We start from the raw sequence: 26,544 nt of genomic DNA, 5'->3' as shown, positions 1-26,544 counted from the left end.
TATCTGTTCCAAGATGCCGGAAGTTCTTTCAAACGGGGGCGGTTCTTTGCAGGGTGTTTCAGCAGGCGGCGGCAGCAGCAGCCGGTCTCTTCTTTCCTTCGCGCTTCTTTCTGTGGGAATAAATTTACGTTTACTGTGTTATGTGGGCCAATGAGATCATTTAGCATGCAAAAATGATTATAATACCGGCGAACGGAGGCATCGGGAGAGCACCTGAGATGATAATAAGACTGGCGACGCAGGAACGCCAGGGCACCCACGGGCAGAGAGATCATGGAAAGCCTGGACCAGTCTGGGTTCTAGCTTTGGTGTCTCCATTGCTCCTTTAGCGTCCTGGAGGCGCCGTGAAAGCATACCAAATCATTACACGTTGTTTACTTTCACTGACAGCTGGATTTGTGCGTGGTGCGAAAATAGGAAGAGGCCCGACGGCTGGAATGTCTTGCAAAGAACCGTTTTCTCCCGTCAAGCTCTGCCGTACTATATAACGCAATAACACGCGTAAAGAAGCTCCACCCTGTCTTTTTTTTTTTTCGGCATAGAATGTTATCCGCCAATATAACAGAGGTGGTAAGCGATAGAGAACAGTACGCAGTGGTAGAGCACTGCACGGGCTCGGGCTTACCCGAAAGCCCAGGCCCGGCCCGGCCACGGGCCGGGCCGGGTAGAACAGTTTTTTCACGGGCTCGGGCCAGGCTCGGGCACGGCGGGTGCTTTTTGACGCGGGCCCGAGCCGGGCTCGGGCTTTCTGGTGGTGTGCATGTAACGTGCAGCGAGTTATTCTCGGGCGTCTCAACTCACAAAAACATTATTTTTCGGTCTCGGGCCGGGTTCGGGCCGGTTTCGTGTCGGGCTCGGGCCGGGCTCGGGCTTAGGGTAAAGGGGTGGCGGGCCGGGCGGGTAACGTAGTTTATTTCCGGGCCACGGCCGGGTTCGGGTCTCGCCATAAAAGTTTTGATCGGGCTCGGGTGGGCCGCCCAACGTAAAAACGGGCCCGGGCCGGACCCGAGCTGAAATAATCGGCCCGTGCAGTGCTCTACGCAGTGGTACTAACGATATAAAACCTTTCACTACTTTTGCCGTCGCGATAATAAGGGGGACCATCAAATAATTTTAGTATAATGTACGCGAGCAAACGTTAAGACCTTACATGTGCGAAAAGAAACAGCGTTCTCCTTACTGTGCAAGGTATGTACGTTATCGTGTTTCTGTGGCTTACGTACGCTATTTTAACGTACATCGTGCTTAGGCCACACGTACGCTAAGAAATAGAAATGTCAAACATAGCGGCAACCGTGGTTTCTCATTCTGTGTGAATTGTTGCGATGGCTGTGGCCTCTCTAACATTGGTCTCCAATAAATTGCGTATTAAGTCTCCGCTTCCTCTTAACGCACCTGAATCACACATTATGAGCCGGCAGTCCACCCAACTTCTAATATCGCCCGGTCCTTTTGTCATCCTTAGGCCTTGTGAGACGCGTTGGCATAGAAAAGACACGCATGTCTTGCCTTGAACAGGCTTGACACCAGACTCCCGATGGCGCAACAGCCGCTTAAGCTTTCATTGCAATTCCCGCACGTTAAACTAAAATGTCTTCAAGTAACAAACAACATTACGTTATGCAAACTGCTTGCGTTGAATGTACCCAAGGGCCTGTATGCTACATCAAAAGTGTCGATTTCCGTCGACGTCTAGTGCCATCTGCGGCGAGCTTGCACGGGCCAGTCAAATGAAAACCGCAAATGTGTAACAAAAAAGCGGAAGATGGCGCCAGTAGCCTGTACGCTGGCAGATATGTTCCCAATAGTGCGTCGGATGTTCACTAGGTGGCAGCATCACGCAAGTGCACAAACATCGGCACAGAAACAGTAAAAAAAATGGCTTTCCCGCTTGCAACTTGCACCAGGGAGGACAGCCTCTTGTTATTCGGTTTCTGCATAGTGCGAAGGTGTGGAGCCTATCGAAATTCATCGCCGTCTAAGGCAAGTCTACGAATGGAGTCACAAATTCGCAAATGCTGTGAAGTCCGTGGCCGGTGCTCTTTGTCCGGGTCAGACACACCGCCATCAGCAGGAGGGAAGGTTATGCTGACCCTCTTTTGGAACGAAAAAGGCGTCGTCTTGGAGCACTACACGTCGCGAGGGACCACTATCACTAGTGAATCATACTCTGACCTCCTAAAAAATCAGCTTCGGCCTGCAATCAAATAATCGAAACGCCGAGGATCGATGTCTTGAGGTGTTCTGCTGCAATATGGCAACGTACGGCCCCGTAAGGCCCGTGCAACAGTTTCGACAATAACAGACTTGAAGTTTGAGTGTATTCCGCTTCGACAACACTCACCATACCTTTCTCCGAGCGACTTCGATATGTTGAAACCACTGAATCGCTGGGCGGCAAAATGTTTTGTTCTGATGAAGAGGTACGCCCTGCGGTACACGAGTGTTTGCGCTCATTCCCAGACGAATTTTTTTGTGCGGGAATAGAAAGCGCTGAAAAACTTGCGTTGAGCATGGGGGAGATTGCGTCGAAAATAATTCAGCCTTGTGCTGCGTGTGTACAACAAATAGTTTCTTTTTTTTTTTCATCTGCGGTCTTCCTTTGACTGACCCTCGTACTTGCGACGTCCTCAGATTCAAATCGTTCTATTTCGTCTGCGCCTGGTAAAGCGACGGCATGCGACGAAATGGACGATACCCGTTTTAAATCACGCTCAAAGAAGCTGTATGATGTCTTCCGGTTGAAAACGAGCGCAGGTGCCGAAGATTTTCGTCTAGGCAACTTTAGTCGCACACAGGCACATGTCAGCACGCTACTATATAGTATAAAACGCGAGCAGAACATATGAGCTGCTTATTTGCACGTAATACTCGCCGAACCTTTGTGGAAATCGCGTTGCATACTCGAACAGAAAAGACACCCGGCAGAAAAAAAAAAAAAAAGACAAGCGGAACCAGCTGCAAAATTCTGATGGTAACATTAGACAAGTAAACCATAAATGAAAAGCTCCTACACTTTCTACAGAAATGTGGAGAATTCCTCTGGCATACCGAGCCGGAGAATGTATCTCGTATAGCTCGAATTGAGGAAAACGAGGGTGGAAGAACAGGGCTTGTACGAGCGTACATTACTCTTTGAGCAACCGTTTATGCTGTTCTGTTGCGCACTTTTTGGGTTGGCAGAACCCTTTGGATACGTATCGAGCCTGTGCGTATGACGTGAAAATGAGGTTACCGTCCAACGAGAAAGCAGAAAAAAACGGACATCCTCAAACCAGTTTTCTCGGAAGAAAATTGCGCCAGGACGCGGAAGGCGGAGACGTCCACGCTCAAGAAGAACGTGCGTGGAATTTCGATTTATCGCAGTGTTCTTGGCCGTCTCGCCCGTATCGATCTTGCATTCGTCCTCCCGTTTACCGACTTTATTCTCGCGCCAGAAAGAATAACAAATTTAACAAACTTGTCGGGGTTGCTTTGCCAACAAGAAAACATTCCCGGCATCGGAAGCAACGAATTGAAAGAATGAAGTGCAAAATAGCAGCTGTTCACTGCCACGTTCCTCTATATAAAAAAAAAAGAAAAAGAAAAACTTCAATAGAATATCTTCAGCAGAATCAGTCGCAAACCACCACCGGAAGTGTACAGCAAACCACCAGGGTAAAACAATCAAAAGAAGATAGCGAAATTGTAGCATTCCATCGCTTGCAGCGCGCAAGTCATGTCTTAATTAATGCTCGCACATACAGGCGCAACCAGAAAGCAATACGTCTGTCTAGCAATGTCGTTACTCCTGATGTGCCAGCATAAGGTGTAAACTGTATTTTTAAAAGCAATAACAGCCCTGTCAGGCATACTATAGACGCCTGCCGGCATTAAATTTCATTCCCGCTGAATATCCGATAGATGACGTTAAATAATTACGTTTCCAGAGCCACGGGAGCTACGCATGCTAATGCCTCCTCTTTCGCGCCTTTTCTCGCACTTATATTTATTACACTTCGGAAAGCGGTGCCTTAAGGAAAGAGAGATACGGATTTTCTGCAGTGTCGTTTTTTTATTTTCTCATAAAACACAGAAAATAACTTCTGCAACAGTTATGAAAACGTTTTCTAAGGAAATTCAAGCTTTTTTTTTCTTCTCAAATTCTTTCTTCTGTGCGCAATCATTATCTGTGCAACAGCATCTGTGCAACAGCAGTGTCAAGCGTATACGCAGCAACCTAGGTGCAGGCATAAAAATCTGCTCACATGCTCTGAAACCGTTGAACTCAATTTTTTAGGAACTGATAAATGTATAACAGCCGGTCAGGGAGAGCCACCGCGTGTTCCAGAGGAGCGGGCGACACGTGGTAATCCTCCCTGACCGGCTGCTTTCTGAAGCTACCGGCAGGAGGCGACACAAAGTTTATGCTTGCGCCGTCGCCGGCAGGAGCTCTCATCCCCATAAGCGAAGGCAACTTTGCACTTTTATTAAGAACCAGACAATTAACAGTGACAAGCGTTACACTGAACGACGTAGACTGGGAAGTGCGATCTTTGTGCAAAATTTTAGCAAGAACCGTGCAGCGGTAATCGCAAAATCTTTTAAAGCGCAGCTCTTAGGCGCCCGTTCCTGCGGCGAGGGTCGGCGTCGGCGTCCTACCTCGTAACCGAGCGAACGAGCATAGCGAAAGATCCAGAGGAGCGCAGCGGGGGATGAAAAAAGCGCCCAGAGCGCAGAGATGCGAGGAGAAAAGCGGAGGAGGGTATGGCAAAATCGTGAGAAGCGTAGTGCCATGCACCAGGGGCATTGCGGCGGCGATAGCTACGAGATGGCGCCAGAGTAGTGCACGTCGTCTGTATGCAAACAAAGCACTGCATGAGCAGAGGTTGTCTGCGGCGGCTGCTGTGAATTGCGCCCACGCGTCACCCACGCGCTTCCTCTTGCTATCTCCCAATTCGCGAGGCAGTCGCGCCACACTTCACTCCGTCTGCATCGTGCCACATGAGACAGATTGTCCACGCCAGCCAAAATGTCGCGAAATGAAAACACGTATACAGCTGTGCTCAAATTACTCATTAGGGAATATCGTAATCGTCGGTGAATTTTTCGAACACGTTAAGCGAAATAGGCTTATCCCTGTATGTTACGTTGGCTGCAGCAAGGTTCTTTAATATCTTTATTTTAGGGCTCGATTCTGGACATTCCGCCATTTTCTTCGAGGCGTGACATAGGCGCGACGCGTACAAAACGGCGCTGATGGCCCCGTTTTGCTTTCGTAACGTGACGCAAACTTGACGTTTTGCTTAAGAAGCTGAAATGAAGGCATTGAACCTAACGTTTTTGATAAAGCAAAACAATATTTTGCCTCGGTAAAAATAGAGCAGCTAGCTCAAACCGTACGATTATTCCGTCGAAAACGCTACTCGTTTCCGTCTCTGCTTCATTAGCTAGGATGCGTGTCCCCGGGAAATAGAATGAGTCATCGTATTTTGGCGCCAACGCGCTTGTTTTCTACCTTGAGACAACATAGGCGACCTAAAGTTCCTATATGTAGGGACTTTAAGGCGACCTACCAGTGGTGATGAGCGCACGTTCTAGGCCGCGTTCTCGCTATCTCGTGAAACGCAAGTGACTCAGCTCGAGTCGGCTGGCTGATAAGCGGCCGGACATCACCGATATAAAGTCCCTATATAGTAAAATTACCGGCATCTACTTTCTCCTCCGCCGTCTCCTCTCTTAGAATGCTTGTTTTTTTTGTTTTTTTTTTCTTTCCTTTTTGCTTGCGGAAGCAAGTCGACGGTGGTGCCCCTCGAAAGCCCCCGTTGAAGCTTTCAGACCGGGCGCGCGCTGCCGCCGCTTCCGGCGACGGTGGCTGCACCGAGGGACTTTTGACATGGCTCTCAGGCGGAAAAATAAAAAAAAAAAAAATAGAAAGAAGTAAAAGCGCGCGCTATCATTGTCCAATGGAAGATACTGGAGAGAGAGAAGCGGCGTTGTTCAAAGGATGGCGGTACTTTTCCGGATGTATAGGAATTTTACACCGATAGCGTTGCGCCCGCCACACTGCAGGCATCCGCTAGCGCGACGCAAGCGCCCGATGCTACCCTCTCTTTTTCATTTCGCTACTTACACGCACCGCGTGAGGAAACTTTTCTTTTTTATAAATTGAAAAGCCGCCGTTGTCATAACCTTTGACACTGCGAAGAGTAGTTAATCTTGATTACAATACAAACACAGCAGTGAGAAGTGCAAAAGTCGCAGGTTTGTAATATTCAACCAGTATTATTTCAATTAAATGTGTTTAAAAAAAGAAAAAAAAACTTGTAGAACGCTTAAGCTTCGCCCTTAATAGTGGAACGCGATAGCATTCAATGATCCCTGACTGCTTCTCACGCTTCCCGGCAACTGCACCTTATGTATTAGTGAGCGTCATGGATGGTGTTGCAAGGAACCGAGCGGGGCGCGCCGCTCCATCTAAGACATACCTCAAACGGCAGCGGGAAAAGAGGCTTCAATTAGTTCAGTAACGCATCTGCGCCACGCGGAGGGCCTGAGTGGTTCGGGATGCGTGGTTAGGGATGATTTTTCTCTAGCGGACAATGCCGCCGACGCCGAGGGCGACACTAGATTTTCTGCGGCACGGGGCCCTTAACGCTATTGCGTTAAAAAAAAACGATGGCCAAAAACACAAATGCCAACACATCCCGAGAGCGATGCAAATAATATGAGCACGTGTTATGGACAAAATATTTCCATAGGCTCAAACGACGGGAAAAATGCGTTGAGAGGTCGTTACTCGCGAACGGCACCCAGCTACCCGTTTGTATCACGACTCTTTATTCGGCAAAAATAGACAGTATATGTCTGCTTATGTTTCAAACGTCCTCATGCAGTTATTTCTTATTTCACACGCTAATTAAGCCGTGCGAGCAAAGTAGCATGTGACAAGTAAAGCATGAAGAAAATATAAATGTAGCGGTACTGTGAGCTTTTCTTGGATGCAACAGAATCCATCTATAACGACCCGGCTTGAAGCCATGCTGCAGAATCGGGCGCTTACATTGCCTGTGTCACATTGCGGTGACGGTGAAGATCAAGGCAGTGACAAAACTCAGTCACAAATTTATTACTGATGTCAGGCGGCCACTTTCGATAGCGATCGTGCGCCATCCGTATTGAAATTATCGACCACGATTGACTCCTTCCTGCAGCTTGCGCAAAGGAGCCAATCGAGATCCAACGTGCGCCGTGTGACACTTAAAGTGGCGAGCTTATGGCACAAAAACAACTGCCGAAAGCGCGGCGACCATAGTCAGTGGTTGTCAAAATGTGACCTACGGGTAAATTGAGTTGGCTGTTTATACGTGATTCGTACATTCCCGTACGTTTCAGAATATGCACCACCATTCGCGTCCAGCACCAATCTGATCTGAATTGCTTCGATCAGAATCGGCAACAACATTCTGGACAGTTTCGATATGTGTACGCAAGTCTGGCTCTAAGCGATATCGTTGCAACAGTCGTTAGCCGGTGCAATATGGCCACCAAAACAGATAAGAACTTGCACATGTCAATATGTAAAAATGCACCCAGCAGATCTAGCATGGCAGCTTAATATATTTAGGCAAACTGCGCAGTATAAAAGTTGGCAGACTTTATCGCATCTACAGCGCGGGATCTGCCTCAATCAAATAAAATTCTCGTCGTTTTACTCAGGCCGACCTCTCCACCATTCTGCCATTAAAACGTCTCTCACTCTCTCGTCATTTTGATTATTGATCAAATACAAATCACAGCGACTTTGTAGCGCTCGTTTAATGGGGAATCGTTGTTTACCCAAGGTTTCTTACTTTAAATTTGAAACGATAGTGTTGCTATCGGCAACGACATGAAACAAACGAGAGCTAACCGTCGCTGCTGGCCCGAGCACTTCTCCTGCAGTGAGGAGGAATGGCTTTCCCGCATAATATGGCGGAAATGATGATGGACCGACGCGCAATTCTGCTATCTTTAGTAGCGGTAGCATATACAATAACTCTAGAGCAGACGCCCGACGGACGCCACATGCGTTCTCTGTGTACTCCCGCGTTTGCGCCAGGGCGACTGCCATAATCAGCCTGTCAAATTGAATGCGGGGACGTGCACATTTCCCTAGAAATGTTGAAAATACTTTGTGCTTAGCGCTGCACTGTTATTGCTCTAATTTCGCAGGAAGATCGCATTTTAGAGTCTCCGTTGTTCAGTGTAACACTTGACACAGTTGCATGCCTGTTTTTTTAAAGAGAAGAATGCGAAACTGTTATGAGAAAAAACTGCTGCTGCGAAGACGTCGCTATAGCATAAACGTGTGTCGCCGCCTACCTGAAGCTGCAGCAAGTAACCGTTCAGGGATGACTGCCGAGTGTTGCGCGTTCCTCTGGAACACGCGGCAACCCTGCTTTCTGCAGCTGCCGGCAGGAGGCGACAAAGTTTATGCTAGCGCCGCCTCAGCAGCAGCTTGCATACCTCTAAACGAAGCCAACTTTGCATCTCTCTCTTAATAACCAGGCAATTAACTGTGCCAGTTCTTACACTGAATGACATAGACTCCAAATCGCGATCTTTCTGCAAAAGGTGAGCAAGAACGGCACAGCGGTAAGTGCAAATTTCTTTAGAACATTTTAAACAAAATATGCGCGTACTTGTATCGTCGGCACAGCGTGCTAATGTACAGTGTTCAAAAATTTTAAACCGAAAAATTTCTGAAAAACTAACAAAGCCTTGTTTCATTTCCAGGTTCACCAGCATATGTAACAGTGGCTAATTCTTAATTCAAAAGACACTTGAGAACATTGTTAGAAACCGGCTGCAGGGCGATGGCATGTCGCACTTCTGTGTAATTACGCGTGAATGACCTGCGTTGCTGTTTTTAGCCGCTGGCGTTTCAGTTTTTGCACGGTACATCCTCTCCGTGTAGTGACTACATGCTTCGTGATGGTGACCATACCTAACATTTCTTGTGTGCCTGTGTGTTGGTCAAGTTGCAAGGGTGCCTGACAAACATAACTAATTGTATACTAATGAAAAGGCTAAACTTAATAATTGTCTAAAGAAATTCCGTAATTAATAACGAACGAATCTAACTAATTAACTAACTAAAGTCGCTAATAACGTAACTAACATAACTTAACTAAATAATAACTAACTTAACTAACTAAACTAAACAATAACTAGCGTAACAAACTGCAGTGCCAAACCTAGTGAACTAATAAACTAATTACCTAATAACTAAGTAATCAACTAACTGAGCTAAGTAAATAAATAGGGTAACAATACTAACGTAACCAATTACCTAACTAACAATTAAACCAACTAACTAAATTACCTAATTAACTACGGAACTAAATAGGTAACTAAGTAACTAAACTGATAACTAACCAACAAATATAACTATAAATAGCAAGCTTTAACTAGCCTAGCTAAAAAACTAATTAGTTACCTAACTAGCAAATGAAACTGTATAAATAAACTGACAGAACTAATTACCTAATTAAATGAACTAACAACGCTAACCAACTAATTAACTAAGCTATCTAACTAAACTAACATACCTTACTAATCTAACTAAGTAAGTATAACGAACTTACCAACTAAACTAACTAACCTTACTAATAAACTAATAGGTAATTAACTAACTTACTGAACTAGTAACCAAATATAACTAACTGATCTAATTAACTAGAGAATGGTGTTAGTAGAGACAGACTAGGGGAATATTACACAATGGTGCCGTGTACTATTTAAGCACAAGCGTATCGCACGTTAAATTATCTGGCCAAAGGTTTCCGTCACATGTTCACTTTGCAAAGTTGCTGATATAAATGTGGGCCTGGCGTCTTTCCTGGATTCAAATGTGCACGATCGCGCAGCCCGGCCATCAGGCGTGGCAGATTATACTTATGTCAGCGCCTCTGGTGTCTCTGTCTGTCCCGATATGAAACTTTCGGGGAGGCTTGGTGACCAGAAGGAAAGTGTAGAATGACCCTGGCTGCACTCAGAATATTCTGGAACAAGATGTCCCCAATTAACCGTGCCATCATCGCAACTTTGAACGTGCCAAAGTCTTGTTGCGCACGCCAGTGGTACGCGTCGCCTTGGATGCGGGAGAGAAGTGGTCGTTTCTGACGGCGGAGAGTGACGTGCAAAGCAAGCTCAGTACAGCTGATCTCGCCATAGAGAAACGCATGAACCGCTCGTGGCCGCAACAAGTTGCATGATGAAAGCACGGAAAGAAACGGTATACAGGGTGTCCCAATTATCATGCACCAAGATTTACAGATATGCAAATGCCACGTAGCTGGACAGAACCAAGGTATTGTTGTTTGCCGTGGCTTGGAGATACTCAGACTATTTTTCGCATTCCACCTCATTGCATAATTAGTATTGATTAGTAGATCAACTTCTCAATTATTATAATTAGATGAAAAATGTCAATGATAAAATTGTAGAGCAACATGAAAAACTCCCGATACAGCTCTCTGTTGCTCAATACGCGTTGCATAAAAGTGTTTTTCCAAGTGTGAAAGAGAGAGAGAGAAAAAAAAAGGTAAAGGAAAGACAGTGAGGTTAACCAGAGATTATCTCCGGTTGGCTACCCTGTACCGGGGGAGGGGTAAAGGGATGCGACAAAGACGGCCGCAAATACATGCAAGGTGCCTCGAGCGGCCAGTCGCACGGCAATCTTGCGTGTATTCGCGGGCTTCTCCAAAGTATACAGTTGGAGAACAGCGCTATCGTGCGTTTATCGACCATTCCCTTGCTTTCTTCTCTCTGTCTCTCTCACGTGTAGCTCCACACTACGAACAGAGGGAGAAGCACTCAACGGCCGTCCTGTATCACCGAAATAAAGGAAGCGACGAATCATTCAATGAAAAACAGGTTGTAATGTGCAAGGATGCCCCTTCTTTTCGATGTCCTTGTGGCTGCCCGTTGGTCGACTCTTTGTACGGCGCAGAGCAGTGACGTTGCTAGTCGCCGCCCGTATAGGTACGAACGCGTTTCGCTGAGCACGAGGTAGCGGGATCGAATCCCGGCCGCGGCGGCCGCATTTCGATGGAGGCGAAATACAAAAACGCCCGTGTGCTTGCGTTGTAGTGCACGTTAAAGAACCCCAGGTGGTCAAAATTAATCCGGAGCCCTCCACTACGGCGTGCCTCATAATCAGAACTGGTTTTGGCACGTAAAACCCCAGAAAGAAGAAGAACGAACGCGTTTCGTTTTTATCTATTTACTCCTTTATGCCTGTGGCATTAATAGTGCCGTCCGCTCAAAGCGACATCAGAGACGTAACTTTTGCTCATTAGCTGGCTATTATATAGACTGCTTTTCAATTTGCAGCTAAAGCGCGCGCCGTCTGTACATTGCCACAGATCATTAATTTCTGCTATATTTCCCGCGCGAAGAAAGACAGTCGCACTCTGCTTGCATAAACACGAGTTACAAACTACGAGAACTGCAGCGCAATATAACACAAGGACGACACAAAGAAACGACCAGGACGAGCGCTGACCAACACGCCCAACTGGCCACGTTAACGGGTTTCAAGCAAGCACTTTCACGACATAATCTGTTCATCTAGCTCTTTCCTCAGCGCATATTAATCTGTCAGGCGTGCTTAAACTTTTTTTTTACTATTAAAACCTTTGCGCGTTTATTTTCATTGAATAACGTGGTATTTGCTCGCAGTTAGAAAAAGAAAAGGCGAGTGGGGGGGGGGGGGGGGGTTGCTTCACACCAAGAAAGGGTTAGAACCTCGGTCGCATAGTATCGTGGATCTGTCCAGGCACAATGGCCCCACGCTGTGAATAGCCTTTTATGACACTTGGCTTGCGTTCATGATATCAGGTATACGTTACTGCACCCCGTACCAAATGGTGCGAATGTGAGTGGTAATCTGATTATTACGCTCTCTTAAAAAAAAAAAAAAGGTCTTCTCTGATCTTACCTTACTTTTGCGCTTATTGCAGCTACAGACCCCAGAATTATAACACAGAAATTGTACCGCGAGCGTAAGAGATATTAAGCGAACTATAGCTCAGAAAAAAAAAAGAAGAAGAAGAAAAAAATGTGGTTGATCCCTCTTATATAGGAATCGGTATAGAACACGAAAGTGAAACGTGTCTTCACAGAAGTAGTGTAATGTTTATTGCACATTGATATATAATGTCTATTGGTGTTTTGTGGCTAAAGCGCCCTTAGGCGTTGATGCACCCACGCTGACGCCTGGTGGCACGTCTCCTCCATCACGACTACCAACGTCGATGACCATGAGCAACCGTCGTGCATATGGAAGCTGCACTACGCTGCACACGCTAGCACAACGCGAAAGACGAAGCACGTAACTGACACACTAATACAACGCGCAAGACAAAGCACGTAACTGAATCGTCACCGAGTCAAATCAGCGCGCACAGCGCGTCGTAATTGCAGCCTCCGCGATCAACTTCAGAAACATTTTCAGAGCTAATTGCGGAGGCCACGCTCCGCTGTACTGAGTACGGTGAACGCCACCTAGGTGGCGTTGGTGTAGCTTCTTGATGCCAGCGTCCCTTCGAATGCTGGCATCGAGGCCGCGTAGTGCTGAGACCACCGAAGCGTTCACTGTCGGTGCGCGTTAGTGTCATAATGCAGTACTTCTCTTTTCTGCTCGTAGGCGGCGGCACCGCCCCGAGCAAGAGCGCGGGTACACGGAGGAGTGTTAGATATATAAGGCGCGTCTGTGTAGCTCTCTGCAAATGCGTTTGTGGCGCAATGGGTTAAACGCTCGGCGATCTATCGTCGCGGACCGAGAGGTCGTGGGTTCGATTTCCAAATTTTGCATGTTTGTGGAACTTTTTCTTCTGGTTTCTTTCTTTGTATTATGTTCGTGTACATTGTAAGCTGACGTATTTCCGTGACGGAAATACGTCAGTGAAGTCTTGGTGGACCCCGGCATAAAACACTTTCGTGTTAAAAAAAAAGGTTGAAACGATTAGTTTAACGAGCACGGAACAAATAGGAATGCGCAACTCTTCCTTTCATTCACCGCGAGCTTCTATGTTATCGCGCTATGCTAAAAACAGCCACAAAATGCTTTTACATTTTTTTAAATACTTCTTTCGCCTCGCTATTGTCCTGAATGCAATGAATAGGCAAAAACAAAGCATGGACTGAGAATTTACGCACCGAGAACGCATGTAATTCAATTTCGTTCCTTATGTCGTCGTTGTCTTTTTTTAATTTTTTGTTCTCGCATTGCATTTTCTAAGCTTTTGTAGGTGTACGTGGACGATGAGCGACGGGTAATTTTGCGAGGTGAAATGGTTCGCTCGTAGTGAAAGAGAAAGGAAAATGGCGGCAATACACTGCAGAAGGGCTTTTTTTTTTCTTGCTTTTGTGCTGCAAATTATGTTCTCGCTGCTCTGAGCCCGTCAGCATTTTACTTTCACCACCCTCTCTTGTGATAAAATAAGAAAGAAGTGTCTTTCTTTTCTTTCGTTTTCACCAAATAGCTTTCACTGAATTGGAGACACCCGTCACTGCAGTATGCTGCTTCCAAATATGCATTTTGCGAAAAGTTAAAATAAATAAATAAATAAATAAATAAATAAATAAATAAATAAATAAATAAATAAATAAATAAATAAATAAATAAATAAATAAATAAATAAATAAATAAATAAATAAATAGTTTTAAATAAATAAATAAAAGGACAAAGTATAAGACCGCGTCCCGTCTCTCTTACGCGCGACGCGAAGACGTGAATTTGTGGCGTTGAGAAAAAGGGAACGGGGCAACAACGTAAACGGTGCGCGCGCCTGCTTTCTTTAAATCAATTTTTTTGTAGACGTGAGTTTTGCCTAGAGGCAATCTACGCATTGAGCTTGCGTACACGTGCCCTCAAGGCAAGGAATGTTGAGAGACTGTTAGAAATGGTATTTTCTCTCTTCCCCCCCCCCCTTTTTTTATATAACATTCATTGCCGCAGCGCTCACTTTTTGCCATATTTGGTTTTTTGCACGCGATGGCAAACCCTGCCCTAAACTTGGCCCCGTCTGTTTGTTGTTTGGACTTGTGGCACGTTTTTAGGCTTGCCTGCTCAAACTTCCCGCTCCGTCAGTGCGATCTCCTTCGTGCTTTCGTGCAAGACACGTAATTACGCGCGTGCTCATACGACCACACCTCGCTTTGAACTCGAATGATCTTGCGCAGTACCAGCCACGGTGGCTGTAAAGTATGCTATAATCGTCTGCCGTTGCGCAGTGGCCATACATCGTTCGGCTGCTGAACACGAGGTCGCGAGTTCAATCATCCAGTGGCAGCGGTAATATTTCTATGAGAGCCTAATGCAATAATATTCTTGTACCGCGCTTTGGGTGCCCGTGATTGTAAAATTATTAGGTTGTAAAAATTACTTTCGGAGCTCTCCATAATGGCGTGTCTTATATATATGTGTATAGCTTTGGCTTGCTAATCTCATTATAAATCAGTCAGTCAAAATATGACAAGATATGATGAGATCAAGTCAAAATATGACAAACGATCTCTTCAGAGCGTCTTACCGTTGATAATATTTTACGGCAGCCAGTTGTTGCAGATTTCTTTCTTGGCGTCAGCTGGTAACCGTATTAACCGCCTGACTGGTAAAAAAAATAAAAAAGATAGAAAAAAAGAATAGCGCCGCGTCTCTGCGTACTTCACTGCAAATGACGTCTAAGCGCGTAAGAAGAGTGGTGCTGCAACATCAGTACATGGCATAGACGTCAGTGGCGGCCTCATAACAATGCCATAGTGGTGTAGTTTCGGCCGGTCGGCACCCAGAGTTCACGATGCGTGGATTTCTCGGAAAAATTGAATTTCTGTGTAGTTCATCCCTGCAGCCTGTAAAAAAAAGTTACAACAGTTTCTCGTTCTGAAATTTTTTTCAGTTTTTGCCATCGCACGGCCAGCAGGATTCTTGTGGCCTAATTAAGGATGATAATTACAGCGAGTATTGTGGAAGTAATATGTGTAAAAATATTTAATACGTTCAAGGCTGGTCAAAGCAGAGATTATTTTTTCTCTGTCTATCTTGCCTTATATGGCCCATAAAGAAACTTCTATACTGTGCAATGCGCCGATCCACAGTATGATAGGCTACAATAGTTAATCATTTAAAGGTTCTTTGTAGAGTCGCTTATACAGAGGTATAGAAAAAAAAACCCGAAAACTTGCAGATAGCGCAAAACTGCGCAGCGACGGAAGTAGCGTACACCTGTGAGAAGCGGAACTGTGCACCTTGTAAATGCACTTTTCCCCAGCAAGCCTCTGTCAGCAGTAAAGCACGCTTTAAAGGCAAGCACCTAAAGCTCGTAGTACAGTTCCGTCGCGCCCGTCAAGAGCATGGGGACATTGGGGTGCACTAGGACGAGGAGGAGGAGAAATCAAAGAGAGAAGGCAGGGATGTTAACCAGAAATGTTTCTCGTTAGCTACCCTAAATTGCGGGACGGGAATGGGGGAATAGAAAGAGGGTGCACTAGTGTTCCTGCATATAGCAATATCAAGGAACAACTATGACGCAGTGTGCGTTTGCGCTGTCTAGCGGAGAAGGACAGTGGTCGGTGGCGGGTGAAAAATTTGTTTCGGGAACACGGTGCAATATATTATAACTATAATTACGACAAGCACGATCCTGGCATAGCGGACAAGAGGCAGCTCGGCTCAACACATCAAACACCGTGTATTCCTGATCAACTGTTTCAATGTTTCAACTGACTCCCTTGGAATGATGAGCGCTTCGTGGCCAGGCTCTGCACAGAGTGGCATCATAGGTGCAGGCAAAGCGCAGCTGGTGTGCAGCTGTTTTCGGAGCAGCCATGGCCAGGGTCCCCACCAAGCGACACGTTATTCATCAGGGAAAAAATGAAAAAAGTAAAGAAAAAGTAATCGCAAGCGCAGGCAACAAGACGCCGCGCGGGCTTGTTTCGGTTCACCAAACACCCGTGAGGAAACAGGCTGCGGCGTCCACGATACATTCTCGATGCTCCCAGCAAAGCAGTGCCATAGGTGGGCGACGAGGAACAAGAAATAATGCCGCTCGATGACTTCACGCCACGTTGGTGCCCAGCGTCAGATAAAGGACTCGCCGACAGATGGCGCAGCCTGCTAAAGCGTTGCGTTGCTGTCCTTGAGGAACCTGTGTGACGTGGGTTCGATTCCGCCCAGCATCGGAGAAATTTAAGGGATCTTTCTTGTCATTGTAGAGCGGCGAGCACACACCTACAGGCACATACATAGTGACCAAAGTTAGCGTCAAAGAGATTCATTAAAGACCAATTGGCTCATACCCACTGCCCCAAATCTGCGTCAGAGAGTTTCATTCAAGTATGGTACATACCCTGTTTCGCGTTTACAGTGACCCATGCCGGCCGGAAAGAGGTTCGTTGAAGAGCGGCACAAATCTACACGTTGCCACATGCTCAGTGACTCAAGTTGGTCCAACGGCTGGTTTCGAACCCTGATCCTTCAGCACATCAGCCCGATGCTCTAACCATTCCACCATAGACTACACAGGGACCGAGGTTGGCGAGAAGACGGTTAGATGCAAACATAGATGGACAAAAAACCCCTGCAGAGTCCGTGAAGGACCTTAAGAATTCTAACACATTAAAATAATTGGAACTAGCGAAATGTTATTTTAAGGGATGTCGGGCATGTCAAGAACGGGTGTGGGCACATAGTTGTGGGTGGGAAAGTTAGGCACATGAGGAATTACGAAACTCGGTTAGTATAGTGGTTTGCAGTTCTATAGGGTGTTCAACACTGCATCGTTTCAGAACTGTGGGTCGTATCAAAAATAATCTTGGCCGGAATGAATTTTGTTTTAGGAAAACCATTCCGCATAGCTGATATTCTACTTGACATTAGGCGAAAGAAATGTCCCTGGCCATGTAATGCTTAGGGCGGATAACCAGTCGACCATTAGTGTTACAAGACGGGTGCCTAGGGAAGGGAAGCGCACTCGAGGATGGCAGTAAATTAGGTGAGGTGATGAAATTAGGAAATTTAGCGGCGCAAGTTGGAATCAGCCAGCACAAGACAGGGGTAATTGAAGATCGCTGGGAGAGGCCTTCGTCCCGCAGTGGACATAAACATAGTCTGATGATGATGATGACGACGACGATGATGATGATGGTGATTCTGGAGTAACTTAAATGTTGTAGTTATTTTGTGGGGGCCATTGGAAATAATCAGATCAGTGCTAATACACTTCTATCTTAATTTTTGCGGGGAAACAAAGTTTTCCACTTGCAAAATACAGAGCGTACTACTGTACTAATCTGAGACTTTTCAAGAATAACATGCACGTTGGATAAATATGATGGAGAAATTTCAAATATAGAGATGCATTGAAGAAGCTATAGAAAATTATTGCCGGTGCCTTCAAAACGATCCTTCGAGCTGTCAATGAGAGTTTAGAATTGCTGCTGTCAGCAAACTGCTCGGTATGCCTGCTTGAAACATGGTACGCGTAATACACATAATAAAGATGATCAAAATAGTCCATGTTTTGTTAGGCAAAAAAGAGCCTTATTTCTCTTGCGCAGGCAATCGAATATGACATTACAAACGTTCCTGTAGTTGAAGCCTAGTATGGAAGCCCGATGAAAAAAAAAGTGTCACCTGAAAAGTTTGTCAGAAACGTCACAAAGAGTGCAGAGCTAGGCCGAACCTACGCAAGTAGAAGTTGGTGTCCTGATTAATCGTCGATACATTTACTTCCCCTTTCCTCACCGCGACTTCTTTTTCCGCTGGCACGCGTCATGCTTTTCGCCAGTAGCAATCGATTCATCGAAGACATACTGGTGCTGATGAGCTAACAGCACATTTGGTAGATTGCCGGCTTGGCGTTCCTTTGTTTGGCTCGTGTAGTCATGCAGGTTCTTCTTCAATTTTATTTGTTTTGACGTTTCATTTTCTTGTTGTGCCTTGAATGGCGACGAACGGTGTTTGGGGAGATCTTGCTAGACGAGCGAGGCTCTTGAAGAGGTTGGATAAAACCTGGTGCACCTGCCTACTGTTGCGTTTGCTCACCGCTTATCAGCCGGCGCCCAAGGGCGCGATCTTGTACGCGTTCCAAAATGGAATGGAGGCGGTCCGTTCCATCGAGCCGCACACGATTGTTCAATTTGAACCGTGACGATCAAATTGACCAATCGTGTGCGGCTCGATGGAACGGACGGCCTCCGTTCCATTTTGGAACGCGTACAAGATCGCGCCCCAAGTCTGGCTCATCTGTTCCGGACGATAATCTGTTTAGCGCATGTGCGCTGATGTTTTCCATCGCCCTTTGATCACGGCGTTCCTTTATAAAGGACTGTGGATCACGCCGTGGGCGCTTCTTTTTGTACACCTTCTTTTGGCAAGCATGCCGCATTAGAAGTACGTTCTTCCTTCTCCCGGCGTCTTCTTCTCCCGGCTTGGAACCCAACTCGGCCAAACGTAACACTACAAGCGTTTCATGTCTTTAAGCGAATTATTTGTGTCTTGGCAGTATGGAAGAACACTTCATCAAGCAGGCGTTCATAAGCATTTCTGCTTACTTTAAAAACTCGATCACGAGCAACTCTGAGCATTTTTTTACGCTTATACGACCCAGACTGGTCGTGGGGTGAAATGAGAATTGGCTTAACGCCAACAGTACTTTGCAAGCGCTTTCTAAATTGCATTGAAAAAAAATCTAACAGAATGCCAAAAAAGGAAAAACGAAACACTTCGTTGATTTGTAAGCGCAAAGTAATCTTTATTCTTTTTTTCTGTTCAGACTATTGACCATTCACCAAAGGTCACCCAGAACTAGTTAGAAAATGAACGCTAAAGAATTAATAAAATCCCATTCGTTAAGTGACAATAAAGGTGTACCATTTAATGTGCATTAAACATGGCATCGCACAGTTTATTATGGAAGAGTTCAGTTCAGTTCACCTCCATTTCCTCAAGGACCCCTGTGAGGGGTATTATACAAACACTGTGGTTACATGTCGCTGTTTTGTTGAAATAGAAGTTTTGTTAGCGTTTGCAAGAACATCGATGGACAATTGACCGACACAACTTGGTGGGGAAAACCGTTCCGTCCTGTTGCTGCCCCGGAAGAATGAGGCTGAAAGAGTAGTAGTGGATGGCCAGGGCTTTGGGATGTGCGCGTGCGGTGTACAATGTGAGGTGTGTGATGCAGTGAGAAGCAGCAGCGAAGTATAATCAGGCATATAAGAATTTTAACCGAAAGAGCGCATAGATACAAATACCAAAAAACAAAGTTCAGGTATCAGCAATTAATTTATCACTATTTTGATAACAAACTCAAGAATAACGTAAATACATCGATTGTGAGGGCATCCTTGAGCTATGAAGAAAACGAGACGGTGAGTTAAAACCGGCGAAATTTTTTGGCACGTAACATTTTTCGTGTTATAAGGCTGCAATGAAGTGGGTACTACGAACAGTGAGGCCAACTGGTACACGTTTATGTTGGGAAAATTAGACAGGTGGACAACAGCCAAGAAAAACAAAGGACAGGTAATGGTGCCGACACTTTCAGGTATTCTTACATGGAGTACTCATAAGTATATATGCACGAACTTTGTCACTTGGCCTTTAAATTGCCGGAAAGTATACCAAATTTCTGCATATATTTGCAACATTGTGACCAGCTTGTTTTCTTTTTTTTTTCTTTTTTTACTCTAAGTGGTTCTGAAAAGTTTTGATTTTTTCCATTTTTTTTCTGTCCACATTGTTCACTCGTGTAGTGCTTGTTTTTATTGGTTTTACATTTCGGGACCACGGGCACTTCAGTAGGCCAAACGTCTCATAGTGTCGCAGTCAATAAACAACTAGAAAAATTGCACCAGTTCAATAGAATAAAGTAATGCTAGAAACACGCAAAGAATAGACAGCGCTTCGGCGATTCATCGCATTACCAGCTAATAACGTGCTATGTTTCAATGATTCGTAGAAGTTAAGGAAAGCAAATCAAACAACAGAGGCAGAAGGAAGAACCTCGGAGACCACAGAGCTGGCTAACCAAACGCTTTATATCCGGATGCAGCCCATAAATATAACTGAAAACACATAAAAAATGCCGGTTTTACATATATATATATATATATATATATATATATATATTGTATATTTTATCTTTTTATGTTGCTTTCTCTTTTTTCTTCCGGAGTAGTTTCTGTAATTTTGGGATAGCTGCCCTAACGAGGCATATCTTTCCATTTTTCCACACCTAATAAGAAAATATAATCTACTGAAAGAAAAATCAAGAAATGTTGTTATTCGACATGTACATGTATCTCATATCACAAAGAAAATAACGAAAAATGTCTGAGTGCCAGAAAAAAGCAAAAAAAAAACAAAGAAAGAAAGAAAGAAAGAAAGCTCACCGAGAAAGTTTTGCGGATTATATAGGTTACTCAGTCAAGAAAAAAGTAAAAAGCCGCCATGATCTAGGAAACATTATCGCCGTCTTGTTGAATGTCTCACGCGTAGCCAGTGAAATACTCAAGTTTTGCCGGGCAGAAGACGAGCCAACAGAACGCAGACACATCCAGCAGTGATTAATGCATCACAACGGACTGCTCATGACAGATAAATACTCAGCTCGACTGATAAAATGCCAGAAGTTTCGCACTATAAATGCATATTCTGGCAGCTCTCCTGTATTGACCTCAGTAGGCTGCTGTTCCCAGTGCTACTTGTTCTTCTGGAAGCGCTCGAAATTGTTTTTTAACACCAACTGTTAGTTGCGTCACCGCTTCCGTCGTGTCTTGCTTTTTTTTCTTTTACGCTGGTTTTCATTTTGACAATCCATCTCGTTTCCGCAACAGTAGCCGCTTTCCACTCCTCGGGTGTTGTTTAAGCCAAGTGATTCTGTGGCGTTAGCCATCTTTACAAACGCAAAGCAGCTATAGGCCACTCGACCGAAAAGTCAATCGTGGCGTCAGAACTCTGCGTATTTAACCCGCTCATGCCCTCAGGCCCGCTTACGCATGTTCGAGAACTCCCCCACTGTGCTAGCGCCGCTCCTGCTGTGTCTCTGGAGACGCTCGGACGAAAGTTCTTTCCTTCGCAATAAGTGAATGTTAGTCGAGTCGGTGCCTGAAGTACGCGTCTCCTTGATCTCGTACATGACTTTCTCCGGGCTCAAGATGCTCCTCTTGCTCAGCAGACCTTATAACACCTTTCCCTGTGCTCGCGCAAGTCAGTGAGCAATTCCTCTGAGCAACGTTCTTGGACCCAAGACTTAACCAGCCATGCATTTCGTAAACAGAGACGTCTACTCAGACACTGACTGGAAGTAAACATTGTCGCAGCATCGAAGGAGATGTCGACACTCACCCCGCTTCTCCTCAAAGAACGCGCAACGATATAACGCAACGAACGATATAATGCGCGTGCCGCACCACCATAAGCAATGAAGCGCGGAAATGCTCCCCTCATGCTTGCTCGTCGAGCAGAAGGCATGAGTCGTTACATTTCAGAGCTCAGGTCATCAAGCACTATAGCGTGCTAGATGACTTCATTATAGCGTGCGCTTGCGTTAACTGACTGCTTTGATCGGGGATACAGGTCCCGAACTATTGTCCATTGGCTGTGCCTGCACGTTCTTCTCCTTATTTTCTTTAAAGGGATCATCCGTGCTTCTTCGTGTGTAGGTGATTGGAGGGGCTGCACGACACTTAATGAAAGTTTTGGTGGAGTGCGACTTCGTGGCACATCACGCGATGCGTTATACGAACACTTGCAGCGCTTTCGCGTGCTTGAAAGAACACTTGCGGACTCACTTGCTACTGGAGCTGCATATCCGAGGATAAAAATAGAGTCTCCTTTGACCCCTTTTGGTGGTGGCCCACGGCGGCGTTGAAATTTCGTGTTAAAAGCGGTAGAACGTAACAGCATTCTGTCCAAAGGAAGACTGCAATACATTATGATATCGTGAGAAATCACGGCATGCACGAAACTTGTCTATATAACGTGCTGCTGATGTCTAAAGCAGCTTACAACGCATTAGGTTACTAGCAGTGTGAGAGGAGACAAGGCATCTCGTAAATGTAGCCAGGCATTGTGACATCGAGCCGGTCGGTTTCGTACCACGCGTTATCGCTGATGTCGCCAACGCAGTGCGGAGCACGCACCTCACGTGTTTTAGACCAGTGTTTTGACTACTGCACGGAGGTGCGCTTATGCAGCGCCATAAAGCTGCGTGTCGCTGCGTGTTGATTCTTGTGTTGCTTGGCTAAGTATGATCATCATCAAACAAAATAGTACATTGCAGGAGTAACGCAAAATTGTGAAATTGCTAAACATATATATCTGTTATGGGCAGAAGACATATTGAGCATGCATTAACTCGCCAACGAAACTTGGACAAGCCTTGATTATAAGCACCTTTCGAACAATTACGAAGGTGGTTTAAATAATAGCTGCAAGTGTAGGCATTTCATTTTTTTACATGTATGCAGTACTTTTAAGCATAAGCAACAATGAACTTCGCAACAGCGAGGTGAATGTATTATTTCGTACTGTGCAGCAGCTATGCGAGTCCCATCTCTCTTTTTACAGCCGACCAGAAAAACTTTCGAAGCACGCAATCCGAGAAAAAGGCTTGATTTTTTTTTTTGCATCTCCGCCAGTGAACCTGGGATTCTGCATGTGATGCAGTGTGATGGTCGCACGCCGAGAGATACACATATACTTTTCACATCACATGAGGATACGTTATTAGCGATGAAATCTGAAGCTTTCGCGGTTGCCATGCTCCCAAAACTCTTGCGGCTGGGGGTAGGCTTGAATTGTGCACTGTAATGTGTTAATACTGAACATTTTATCTGATGCAGTGGTTTTATGCCTGCTGTTACCGAATGAAAAGCTCTCGTTTATGACTGGTGCGTTCAAAGTAAGCGACACTGTCGCTCTTGCTCCATGGCTTGTCGACGTATACTGGTAAAATTCCTGGCTCCGCTGCCGAAAACCCGTAATACCTCATCATTCAATTGGTGTGTAATAAAGCAGCCAGTGACAAAAAAAAGAAAATCTATTGCCATCGTTTCATTACGCCCTTTTTGGAATTTTGCTCTTTTACTTTTGTTCATAGCTGTGCATCCTTCGTTACCCATTTGATCCTGTCCTCTTTCCAAAGTAACTCTCTCTAAATGTCTCCTAAAGACTAGGTCGCCGCTGGACATAAACCTAGCCGAGTGATCAATAATCTTCTTTCTCTCTCTTTTTTTCTTCTACCCTTCTCGCAGGATGGTGCTATCGAGTTTGAAGAGTTCATCAGAGCGCTGTCAGTGACGTCAAGAGGGAACGTAGAAGAGAAGTTAGACTGTGAGTGCCGGCCGAGAAACGATTTTTGTGGGGCAGAGTAGTGTGAGATAAGCAAAGTCGCAAAAATCTTTTGGTAACTGGCGCGTTTTGTAGTGCACAGTACGCGGCATTACGGCACTCATGATATGCAGATGACATTTTTTTTCTGTGCATTAATCAGCAGAATAATTGACAATTGACGTTGTAACCTTGCTCTCGCGGGGTATCCATGAGCATATTCAATTCTAGGTTTGTGAAGAATCGTGTAACTGAAACAGCTGTATACTTGTAAAATGAGTTCAGCCCTAAATTGTCCTCAGAAGAAGCACTTAGCCATCTTCGCGAAACGAAACTTAGCGCCGGTATGTACAACGTTGAGGCCGTCAGTACAAGTAGGAACAGCGACAGTGACTCAGAGCCAGCAAAAGCGAGAACTATCGTCACGTTAAGTTCACGATGCAAAGTGCTAACTTCATCACTTACGTTGAAACAAAAACGAATACTCAAGAAACCATAGAGTAAGATAGTTATGAAAAAGGCAGACCTTAGCTTAGCCATACGTCTAGCTTCTTACTCCAGCCAATAAGAATGAAAGTAGGCGAAGAAGCAATGTATTTTAGGAGTAACTATACTTGGCAGGTGAATAATAATGTTCCTGTAAAAAAAAAAGCTTTCGTGTTAAAAGTTGCTTGTACATATGGTCCGCCTCATTCAAGGCAGAACTGCCTGTAATGCAAATAGTCTTTGGTTAGAAAAGCCCGTTTACATAATTTACTTGACATTGGCATAGTAGTTGTGGCAAGGCGACCTGAAAAAAAAAACGAAAAGAAACAAAAAAAATAGGAAACAAGTGACGAAGCACTTCAACCAATAAGCTTGATTTTTTCTGAGAAAAGCCACAGAAGAGGACTGATAGAAGCGTGTGGCAGCTTATGCACTGACTCGATGCTCAGAAAAAAAAAAGAAAAGAAAAAAGAACGTCGCCACGAAGTGTGGTAAGACATTTACTAACTTTTACTTAATGCTTCACGCATCTGCGTTGAGTGGATTATAACATCATTGGGTGCTCCAATTGCATATCTTGCAATTTATTGCAATTGCATATTGTCGAGATGGTACCAACCAACTCGGCACCCCGTATCTTCCGCTAACAACAGGCTAACTAGAAAAAGAAATGCGGATTTGTACCAATTTGATACCCCGTACAGGTACCTCTGTGCGAAAGCGCATGTGTGCATGGGAAGAGAATACTACGGGAAGAAAAAGTAATTCGCAAAATACATCAGCTAGCCGCCAACGAGAATAGAACATAAAACACAGACAATGAACCGCAGGTTCCACAAAACTAAATATGTGCAAAAGCAGCAGAATTCGCTACAAAAGAACAGTGATGGTGGAATTTAGTCGGCACTTCCTTGAGCGCCTGGCAGACACTTAGCCGGGTTGCACAACAACTGGTAGATTAGCGAGATATGGCGGTGATTAAAGTAAAACACTAGTAATCTGCTTTCACAATGTCTTTTCGAAAGATAAATTTACATAAAGCTCATCCGTTCTTCCGGAAAATGCATCTGTTATACTTCAAACATGCGGGCCTTCACAGCCCTCACGGCCTCTTTATACTGACTTCAAAACTAGCCTCATCACGACAGGTGACTTCGCCTACACAAGTGGTGAAGGAGGAAGGCATGATGATCGCATGAGCACAGCTTGGCACCCCGCCTCCTGCGTAAGTGGCGAGTGCGTATGCCCCCTACATTCATAAAAGGGCGCTCTGTGTCGGGAAGCAGTGATGAGGCCTCAAGAAATACAGATTAGTATTTATTACAATAATACTATATATGGTATTATCTAGCTTAGGAGGGTGGAATGCTGTATAGGCGAGTTCGTATTCCATGCTGAAGAAGAAACATCTTGACAAGCAAGGGACAGTGCAGGCGACAAAGTATGCGTTAAACCAACCACTGAAAATTTTAATAAAATTCGTCAAAATTTCCAGCTATGGGTTCAGCACACGCTTCGTGACCTCTCCTATTGATCACTTGTGTGTTATGGGTCGTCTGTCTTTTCTTTCACTTTGTTATGTTTGAGTGTTTGCGCGCGCTAAAGTGTTCTTTTATTGCGATAGCACTTATACAGGGTGTCCCAGCTATCACGCAGCACAATTTAAAAACAGAGGAACGGCGTTACGCGAAGAAAACCTAGTGCGTATTGTTTCCAGTGCAGTGGAGTAACCGCCAGTAATTTTTTCGTTGCTGAGATTTAATTAGGTAATTGTAATTAATTATCTAACTCGAGAAGTACTGTCCTAATTATCAAAGTGTCAATTAGAAAATTGTAGAGCAACACGAAAACTCCGGATACAGCTTTCTGTTGCTCAATACGTGCTACATAAATGTGTTTTTCTGAGTGTGAAAGGAGCCCGCGAATACACGCAAAGTGTCTCGAGCAGCCAGTCGCGCGGCAATTCTGCGTGTATTCGTGGGCTTCTTTTACACTCAGAAAAACACATTTATGTAGTACGTATTGAGCAACAGAAAGCTGTATCGGTAGTTTTTCATGTTGCTCCAACTTTCTCATTGACACTTTGATAATTACGACAGTACTTCTCGAGTTAGATAATTAATTACAATTAGTTAATTAAATTTCAGCAACGAAAAAATTACTGACGCCTACTCCACTGTACTGGAAACAATACGCATTAGGTTTGCTTCGCGTAACGCCGTTCCTCTTTTTTTTAATCGTGCTGCGTGATAGCTGGGACACCCTGTATAGACACTCCAAGTGGATTTCTGCCGTCGTCGTCGCCGTGAGGTTCCCTATGAAGTCCAACGGCGATACAATCGTCACCGCGCGCCGTATGCTGTAGGTGAGAGTGAAAGCGCGCGTGGGACGCGCGCTTTCACGGGGAGCGAATGCACGGCGGAGAGCAAACCCGACTTCCTCCGTCGCGCGAGAGGCCGTGGGGGGACGGGAGGGAGGGAGGTGAGGCGACGTTTTGCTGCGGCACCAAATTCGTATTAATATAAAAAACGTTGCGAGGCGGAAGGTGGTAAAAGCTTTCGACGCTGCTCGACGAGTGCCCCGTTCTGATCTCGTCGAAAACCTCCGAGCCGCCGCCAGTGGCACCGGCAACAGTCACTGACGCCGCACGCGTTCGGTGCAAATGCGGGCAAAACGCCGACGGCGTCGACAA

General features: G+C 45.2%; 1 protein-coding gene across 1 annotated transcript in view; it reads left to right on the top strand.

Moving 5' to 3' along the window:
• The window catches only part of LOC119437208 (frequenin-1-like), a 283,793-nt gene that overhangs the window by 243,434 nt on the left and 13,815 nt on the right, over nucleotides 1-26,544 (top strand). The window contains exon 5 of the mRNA XM_037704258.2: nucleotides 23,291-23,369. Within this exon, the coding sequence (XP_037560186.1) occupies nucleotides 23,291-23,369 (79 nt within the window). The remainder of the gene's footprint in view (nucleotides 1-23,290; nucleotides 23,370-26,544) is intronic.

This window comes from Dermacentor silvarum, chromosome 1 (assembly GCF_013339745.2).
Source record: "Dermacentor silvarum isolate Dsil-2018 chromosome 1, BIME_Dsil_1.4, whole genome shotgun sequence".
Lineage (NCBI taxonomy): Eukaryota > Metazoa > Arthropoda > Arachnida > Ixodida > Ixodidae > Dermacentor > Dermacentor silvarum.
This window is presented reverse-complemented; position numbering and strand designations above follow the sequence as displayed.